This window comes from Boleophthalmus pectinirostris, unplaced genomic scaffold (genome assembly GCF_026225935.1).
Source record: "Boleophthalmus pectinirostris isolate CB_2022bp ecotype Guang Dong unplaced genomic scaffold, ASM2622593v1 HiC_scaffold_5, whole genome shotgun sequence".
NCBI lineage: Eukaryota > Metazoa > Chordata > Actinopteri > Gobiiformes > Gobiidae > Boleophthalmus > Boleophthalmus pectinirostris.
The window spans coordinates 27097585-27107275 of record NW_026571404.1 but is presented as its reverse complement, the minus strand read 5'-3'; the positions used below and the strand labels follow the sequence as shown (position 1 = coordinate 27107275).

General features: G+C 39.5%; 1 protein-coding gene across 1 annotated transcript; it reads right to left on the bottom strand.

Annotated features, from left to right (window-relative positions):
- Positions 1-246: 246 nt before the first annotated feature.
- Positions 247-4620, bottom strand: gpr26 (G protein-coupled receptor 26). Its single transcript, XM_020921561.2, has 3 exons — positions 3738-4620; positions 3106-3219; positions 247-821 (listed from the first exon to the last, which is right to left on the bottom strand). The coding sequence occupies exons 1-3, from the start codon at positions 4457-4459 to the stop codon at positions 572-574; spliced, it is 1086 nt and encodes a 361-aa protein (XP_020777220.1). The 5' UTR covers positions 4460-4620; the 3' UTR covers positions 247-571.
- Positions 4621-9691: the final 5071 nt, after the last annotated feature.

Below are 9691 nucleotides of genomic sequence, written 5' to 3'. Positions count from 1 at the left end.
TCATCGAAAGTTAAATAACAGTAAAATATTCAAATGCTACAGTACCACAATCAATTATCAATCCTACAAAATATAGAACAGCAAACTCCACAGATCTGTAACCAAATCAGAAAGTGTTTTATTCTGTCTGCAAGGCACGGGTGAAACGAAGCATTTGTTCATCAGTGCATACCCATGCTGCTCTATAGAGGAAACAACTTGCTAGAATAATGTTACAGAAGAAATGGTCAACAGATTTAGGCCAATGTCACAACTCCTTTTTAAACATTAAACAGCTTTTAAAACAAAATAAATAATGTTGGTAACAATTGCTCAAAATATTGATCTTAATTTAACTTTTAAGATTTTAAATAATAGACATCCTAAACATTTTTATTTATCCCTTACTTACCAAATACAACATTTTACACTTTAAAAGCTGTATTTAAACTACTTATAAAATTATCTTCTATCTAAAATGTAAACCTTTTGGCACATGTATAAAACAACAGACAAACTAAATACTCCAAGCTTGTTTTGTGCTACTCCATCCTGCAATATGATTGGTCACGTCTCTGTGTGTTCTGGACTGTCATTGGTCCGTCAGCTTGTCAATTTGGACACTGTTGACTGTATTGTAACTCCTGGTTGTGCTGTTATGAGACGCGTTGAGTGGACTCCTCTTGAGCACTTTGTTGAGTAGGTTGCTGTATGTCTTCCTGTACTGATGGCGGAGCAGTGAGTAGACAAAGGGGTCGGTGGCTGCTTTGCTGTAGGCCAGGCATTTGGACAACACGCCCCAGTGAGGGTCAATGGGCCCTGGGCAGAACAGCTCCACAATTCTACCTCAGAGGAAAGGACAAGAGAAGAAGGCAAAGTCATATACGCACAATGAGGTAATCATGGATGAGTGCAAGTGGAGTGGAAGTCGGACCAAAGGGGTTATAATGCTGTGTAAATGTCATGCTGTGAAATGCCAGCTCTCTGAGGGGGACATGAGCAGAACAGCTCTATAGATCACAATAGTTCATTACTTTAGGGTTACTTAAACCACTGAACTGTTATAGGCATCATGGTATGCCTTTAAAAGAGACATACTATGCAAATGAACTTTCAAAAAATTTCAACCAGGTTATATTGTTTTCCCTTCCCTTAGAATGATTTCTCCATGTTTGAGTGATCTTTATTCTCCTGCCTCCAAGAAATAGTAGCTCCAAAACTGCTCTGGGCTTACTTTGTTCACCTGGTTTTACTTAAATAGTGATACACATTATGCATGATACATGATTAAACAGCATCACAAAGCCATGCAATACAAAACACTGCTTACAGCACGACATATGGTTGTCATTATGCTTATGGGATGCACTGATCCAGGTTTTTCAGTTCCAAGACTGATTTAGATAGATGATGATAGATGTAGCTAACATTTATGTCTCCAGTAACTACAGAACAACTTTGTATAAATACTAATTCAATCATTTTAAGATTTTCTGGGCCAGAAATAACAGAAATAAGACTAATATACTACAATGCAGAGCTTTAGTTCTCTGTTCAGGGTAGTTACTTCTGTATTGCCACTGGTGCCCTGGGGTAGACTGTCAAAATCGTGGTTGCCTGTATATGGCTCTCTAACCACCAGCAATCACTCACACCACATCCATACTTAGACATGGTCTGTGAAGTGTCTTGCCCAATGACACAACCTTCACACATGAGTTTGAGATGGATGCTCTAACCACTGCACTCTGACATGAATTACCAAATATCAGATAATATTAACATGCAGATTGGTCTTAACATTAACATTTGAAGATATCATTTAAAGCCTGTTGTGACGACATACTCATAACATTTACTTATGCAAAGACAGGGGATTAGTTTAGACTGGTGTATTGATTGTTTTAGACTAACTGAGTGTAGATTGATAGAGTATTGACTGGTCATGTGTGGGTTTACTTAGATAAACTCTTATAGTGCCAGACATTCAATCATGATCATTATCATTGGATCATGAATAATGATCCAAGCGCCAGTGCTATAATGGACAGATGACATTTGTGCAAATTATATTCAAGGGCCTGTTTTCTGATCTGTTATAATGTTGTTTCCTCCTCACAAACATACCTAGAGTTGTGTTTGGTTTAATTCCCACATGTTTAACACAAATCCTGCATATATTGACTGAGCTCTTCTCTTACATAGAAAACTCTGTTTCACCTTGTGATGTCATGTGGTAATACAGGGAATGCTCCACTGTGTTTCAAACACCTTATACACCTTCACGAGAATCATTTAGGTAATTTCAACCCAGGAATTTTCCATTTTTATTGAAAACTGAAAACTACCACTTCATGACATCACAAGGCGGAACAGAGCATTTTGAGCTTTGAAGCTCTAGACAAAGTAATAATAAAGGGTTAATCAAATCAAAACACAACTCCAAGTATGTTTGTGAAGTAACATGCTACATTGATAAAAATCTCAATTTCATGCAATATAGGACCTTTAACAATACATTTGTATTGCTGGTGTCTTTGTAACGCAACTGGAAGCTTTTGGTTTTAATATAATAATACTTAAAAATATTTTATTAGTGAGCAATGAAGAATGAATGAAGAATTATTGTAAGCAGTTCGTAAATAGTAGTTAGATAGGTACTTTGTGATCAGTCTGGAGTTACATTGCTACATTTTCATTTGAGTCAAAACATGACACTGAGTAGGGTTCAGTAAATAATTTGAATTAGGTTTATCAGTATAATATAAAAATGTCAAGCAGATTTAAATCTTGAAGGCAGGTCTAAGCCCTAACCTCCATTATAATGTGCGCTTGAGCCAAAAGACCTTTTTTGTATAATAGTTTTAATTTGACATCTGACGTTCTTAATAAACAAAGATCCGTGGACTGCATATTTTTAGATTTTCCTTTCAGAGTTTCTAAGCAGCAGACTTCTAACTGTGCCTGACAGGTTGCCAGTGCTAATAAAGGCACATCTGATGAAGTCCACAGGAATCATCACACTATTCTTCTGTCATTGCCTCACCATGGAGTACAGTGACTGTGTGTCTGCAATAGCCAGAAATGTAATGTATAAGACCTTTACAATTGTACATGAAGACTCACCTTGTAAGCACGTAAGGAGTGAAGCAGACCACAAACGTGCCAATGAAGGTGCTGATCTTCTTGATGGCCCTCTGCCTCCTGCGTCTCTGCTCATCCAAACACTGCTGCCTCACACTGCACACACAGAGAGGGGAGCATTGTTTACACTTGACCTGGCAGTACGGGGCTACTATACCTTTTATTACTGCACTAATGGAATGGTTTATGCACGAAAGATCTTACAACATGGATGAGTGAGAAATCAAGCCTATACAGTCACATTCTGGAGTCAACCTACAGTACAATGTCATGGCTAACATGGTGTGGGGGTGGAGCTAAAGAAATCTTTGTATTCTCATGCCAGTCAATGAGCTCAGTATACCAGTGAACATACATACATAGCACTCTTAAACAAAAAGGTCATGTCATGCTGCACTTTAATGGAACATAAGTTCCATGTAAATCAATGTCAGGTAAAAAGTCAGAAAGGATATTAGCTTTCACGGTTCTTTAAAAAAAAAAAAAGGAAACATACATAGGCCTACATAACTTTGATCTGACAATTCCACAGTTTTTGGTCATGTGGGACTTATTTCTCACGGGTTTAATACTTTTATACTTTTCACACTTTTAATATACGGATCTGGAATTACCTTGGATGGATGTCCACAAGTAGTACCAGTGTCTGCATGGTGATCACATCGATGCGTTTACAATGGAACCGGGCCACTTTGAGCACCTTCATGTAGGTTACGCACAGCACCACCAGCGTGAGGAGGTAGCTGAGCGCGTGGAGGAGGACAGTGAAGACCACATACTGTGTTCCTGAGGCTTTGCCTCGTGAATTACACATAGTGCACGAGGCGTAAAGGTGATGGTACCCAAGCCACGAACGCCAGGTGGCCACAGCAGAAAAACACAGCGAATGGATCCACGTGTATCCAAGCGCGATGATAGCGTCCCGGTGCCGTATCCTGGAGTGATAACTCAGCGGGAACACCACGGCCACCCAACGGTCTATGCTGAGCGCCGCCATGCTCAGCATGGAGTTTGTGGTGAGAAAAGTGTCCAGGAATCCCACCAGCTGACATAACACACTTCCTCCGGGATGTCCGGTAGTGACAAGTCCCACTACGGTCAGCGGCATACTGGACACGCTCAGCAACAGGTTACACAACGTCAGGTTGAGGATGAAGAGTGCAGGCACCTGTTTACGGATTTCAGGGTTGTACAAAAAGCAAATCAGCACCACAACATTGGACAGCAGTGACACCACGATGATCCCTAACAGCAACAGGGTACACGCTATGTCCACCGCGTGCATGGTGGGGACAGTCCTCAGACAGCCTCTCTTCTCATGCTCCCCAAGACACATTTAAACTACCGCATTCCCGCGTAAAGCCTCCACAGACTGGTCTAGGTCCATCCACGGCAGAGTTAGAAACTTCTGTTTTCATGGTATAGCGGAGATTTCCTATTAGCACGAGTAGAGTCATTCTGTCAGGAGCTGCTGCTGCACTCAGCACTCTCCCCTGTCAGTGCAGCCAGAGCTTGGTCTCTGTGCTGCGCAATTGCGCACTGAGCAGGGCTCTCCAAGGAAACGTTCAAAACTAAAGTTGAAGCATAATTAACTGTTTCTCTTGTCCTTTTGTTCCAGTATCTCTTCTTTCACGACGCTTACGAATACTGCAGTACCCTTGTGCCAAAATAGCGTTTAGGAGTAAAAATAGAAACGCACGCACTATTGCGTGGCGGATGATAACACTGATGTCATGCGCGTCATGATGAGTACAGCAGTTGGAGTAAATAATAAAATCACGTTGTATGGTTGTTTGTTTGTTTGTTTTTTTCTTTTTTGATAAAAAAAAAATTGGTCTGCATATTCTACAACCTGTATCATAGCATAGGCTACACAATGTTTTAAGTCAACCACAAACAGTGCTATTTTGGTGAATGTTTTGGACCTCGCAAAACCAATAGGCCCCACTGAATAGTTAGATTCTATTATCGGGTGTAATCTCTCTAATTTTCCCCCGCCCTTGAATAGATGGTGTCATGGATAAAGGTGAGTTCGCCTTTTAGCTGCACTTGCTGTAATGCCTGCAGTATTGTGAGGACCCGCATGTGCCCTATGGTGTTTACATGTTCATATGGATGTACTGTGTGTGGGAGTGGAGCCGTGTGCACTGCCCCCTGCCTGTCTAACCATGTGTGTGTGTGTGTCTGTGTGTGTGTGTGTGTGTGTGTGTGTGTGCGTGCGTGCGTGCGTGCGTGCGCGCGTGCGTGTGTGTGTGTGTGTGTGGCCCATGACCTCCAACATGCTGATGCTAGTGCGAGCAGATGTGTTTAGCCAACAGGATAAGCACAAAGTGGGGACACCGTGCATGACCTCAGTTGTTATTTCTGCAGCAGTGTAGAGGGTGCGCAGAGGTCAAAGGGCACCACAGGTTCACATCCACTGGCCTTTGCTTTTTCAACACATTCATGATCAATATTGAGTTGTCCAAGAAAAAAACAGAAAGAAAATCTGTTTGTACTTGTGTTTCAAAGGCAAAACAATAAAGCTATAGGCAAAACTATTTTTTTCTTTTTTGTTTTATTGATCAGTTGTTTACTCTCTTAACAAGTTTTCTCATGGAATCAGCATTATCTAATTTTCACCTAAAAATATTCTTATTTTGTCTAATGCATCCATAGATTTATATGGGACGTTGTGTCTTCAAAGGGCAAGTTTCAGAGGTAGTCACCTGAACATAGAACTTTTTCCACCATGGATCATTACACCAGCTAACTTCAAAGGCTGTTCTAAAAATGCATTTTCTTCCAGAAAGACATGAGGATCATCCCTTAAAGAAGTACCTCCATACACAAAACTGTCCAATTTCATATTTAAGAGATTTGGGGGGATGTTACAAAGGCATTTTTATTTTAGACATTTTGAGGCATTTTACACCATCTTTTCAAAATCTGAAGAGAATTATTTTATGGTGATTGTAACCTGCTTCTAACTATTTAGTTTTATATGTCCTAAATATGTGCAATTCTGAAAATTTAGTTGATGAAAATGTAAGTATACTAAAGAAGAAGTTTCAAATTCATATCCCTAAATGCAAGATTCCTTCCTGTTCATCTGCACTGTCTCAGATTAAACATATAGCTTTACATAATATTTAGTTTTCCATTGTATATTTCTATGAATCTTTTCAGTGATTTGTTGTGTTTTTATGGTATTGGACCTGAAAATTATGGAACCAAGAGGTTGTCAAGTGCAGCTACATGTTTTGTTTTGTTGTAATTTTAATGAGCACAGTGTTTTGAACTGCTTCAGACAACTATTTGGTCAGAACATCTTTGGATCATTAAAGTATGTTGTTGGCTTAGAATTCTCCTTTTTGATAGGAGGACCTTTCACATTTTTTGTACCACAGTGTTAGATTTTAATTTCATATCTGCTGGTGCTCAGTAGATCCCATGGCACGCTGTGTAAATACCCAAGACCTTTGCAACAAAAAGCCAGTCCAATTATTCAGCGCTTTCCTACGAGGCTGTAACAGACGCTATGCTATGCTTTAGATAGTGGCATTTAATTAATCTGCATGTAAACAAAAGCACTACAGAGCACAGTCAATTAAAAGAGGGTTTTTGCTTATGGAATACCAAAACAAACAAAACAGAATGGCTATATTTTATGGTGATTGTAATTGTACTTTTATTTGGCCCATCAAAATGTTTTTCCTGATGCAGTAAACGCCTCCAATCTTGTGCTCCACCAGTTCGGAACAAACCTCGGTGTGCAGAAGTCATTTACATCAGGTCTGGCCCTACCTCATGTGGAGATTCAAACATCCACAGAGATAAGGGTGCCTCAGAGGGTCATTTTTAAAGCCTGGATTCGCCACATCAGTCTTAAAGCTCAACTGCAGTTATAAGACCCATTTACCAATGTCACACAGCACCATACATCAGCTAACACTCAGATTTCAATTAACAGGCTCCAAAATGACTCATTTGCCCAAAACCATTTCTTTCAGATTAGTTCCTGGTCCAAAATTAAACAGCATGGATTTTGATCTATTGAGTGTAATTTGAAGTGATTTCTCTCCTATCCAGTTGAGAGAACAAGACTTCGTTAGCCATAGAGGAGTGGTCTATGGCCGTTTGGCAACCTCATTCATTATGTCAAATGACAAATTGAAAATAGTTAATGTAGAAAGTTCTTAATTAATTTCATGGATGGAGTTTTTACCTTTTACATGAACAGATGTGAAACATTGTTCCTCTGCAGTATGAGATCATAAGTCTGTAATCAGGTTCAAAGCCTTATTACAGGATTTTTGGTTGTTTTTGTGTTAGTATTTCTGCTTGAAAACTATTTGTTTACTGCAGTGAAGCACACTGTAGTGCCTTAAATCCACTTAATTAAATGAACACTCCATTAGGACACGGTCCACTTAGCAAAGTGGTCCCTGTGCAGTGCACTTGTGCTAGGCGCACCAACAGTTTGTCCATTTCACAGAAAACAAGTCTAGTATTACTAATAATGATCAAGAAGCAAAAAATCATTTTGATTTCACTTTCCTCACATCCTGACTTCATTCACTGTGTCCTTTAAGCACCACTGTGTATGAGAACCATATGCTCCCAGGGTGCACTTGGTGTAGGTGATGGACACCTGGTTATGGTGTCATGTATGTTCTGCCCGCTGTGAGTGCACCGCACACTCCTGCTCCTTCATCCTCTTCATCCTCTTCTACCTCTTCACCCTCTTCACCTCCACACACCTGCTCAAGTGAGGCTCTTGTTCACACCCTGGTTTCCCAGACTGCATCATGTTCATGTCTAATGAATCACAACACATTGTGTGACCTTGTTGACTTGTTTAATTCAGTTTGAGGTCACCAAAAGTCAAATGATTCATTGGATATTTTTGCAGGATGAAACCTGCCCACATGCATAATTTCTTAATAATGAGTCTGCCTCTAGACCAAAGTGTTTCAGTTTATGCCTGCAAACTATCTGACTCATTTGTGCATTTGACCCAGGCGTGGTCTACATGTATAATCCCAGTCACTATCTGCACAAATTTACAGAAAGCTCATATCTGGTTTGTGCTTATTAGTACTAGAGTAGTGAGGTAATTTAGATGTATTGATAGTACTTGTATACAACAGAGCGAGGATTTGAACATTTGATCCCTGGAGTTTTGCGTGTACTCTCCAAGTCAACAATTCCAATGCAAGACTGAATACCCAATCAGCAGGCAACTCGCTATTGTACTGCCCAAAAAGCTCTTATAACCACCAGTAACCTCTGTCCTCTGCCGCCCTCATGAAGTCTGTAAGTTGAATACATTATGGAGAATTCAATACATTATTGCAAAAAAGGTCTTTATATTTGAAGTCTCTCTCTCTCTATTTTTAAGTACCTTTAGGTAACATTTACCAAAAATACTGTAAGATTCAAACTATGAGTCAGACAGGAAAGTAAAAAAACAAAAATTTTAAAGAGCCCATATTAGGCTATTTTGTGATCTCTGTTATAACACCGTTGCTTCATCAAAAACATACCCAGAATTGTAATTTGTTTCATTTACACATTTAACACACAAATTCTGCATATTTAGGCTCTCTCAAACAAAAAAATATTCTACTCTCCACCTTGTGATGTCATGTGATAATACGGGAAGTGCTCCACTGTCTAAATGCCATAAATACTAATACTAAATGCCATAGAGCTTCATTAGAATCATTTGGATAATTTCAGCTCCGAAATTGTCCATCTTTGCTGAACAAAAGTAAAAAGGTATCTACTAACTTGAAAACTGCAGCTTCATGACATCACACAGTGGAAAAGGGCATTTTGAGCTTTGCAGATGTAGAGAGACTAATAATTAAGGATTACTTAAATGTGTGAATGAAACAAAAGACAACTTCAGGTATGTTTTTGATTATTTTAACATGGCTAAACCTCATATGAAGTTTAAGTTGTCTTCAGATGTGAAAAGTACACTTCCATTGGTCTGTGAGGAGTGAGTACAATGTTTTACATGATGTTGAGGGTGTAACATGACATCATCACTTCCTGTATGTTTGACTCGTCCTCTTTATGTGATGCCATGTCTCACTCTCTGAATATAATGTCAGCCTGTATTATTTCTTTTATGCCCACTTTGAATCAGCTAATTAAAAAAATGACTGTTCTGCTCAGATTCATTCACCAAATAGTTACAAAATTACGCAAAATAGGAAAATAGCTGTTTTGGGTTTTATTATTAGCCATCTATGTGACTTTTTTCTCTCCAGATCAGAGGCGATGTTTTTCCAGCTAACATAATTGGGTGTATCTTGGCTGTGTGTAAATTCTTCCAGGCGTTCCAGAGTTCTTATAATCGTGCTGGTCCATCTGCTTTGATGTCCTTTCTGTGTTAATGACTGTGACTCTGCAGTATACAGCGTGACTATATAAGCTGAAGTGGCAGCAGTCTTTAAAATGAGCCCTGCTTGGATCAGCATGCAGGAACACATGTCAAGACCTCCTCATACAACTGTCAATTAGACTTGTTTTCTTACCTGTGTCTTCTATAGGGCTGAGGGCACGAAGTAGGTGA

Coding starts and splice junctions, on each gene's coding strand:
- gpr26 (XM_020921561.2), bottom strand. CDS start 4,459: ATGTGTCTTGGGGAGCATGAGAAGAGAGGCTGTCTGAGGACTGTCCCC. Junction 3,220..3,737: donor CTTGTGGACATCCATCCAAG/GTAATTCCAGAT, acceptor CTGTGTGTGCAG/TGTGAGGCAGCAGTGTTTGG. Junction 822..3,105: donor ACTCCTTACGTGCTTACAAG/GTGAGTCTTCAT, acceptor CCTCTGAGGTAG/AATTGTGGAGCTGTTCTGCC.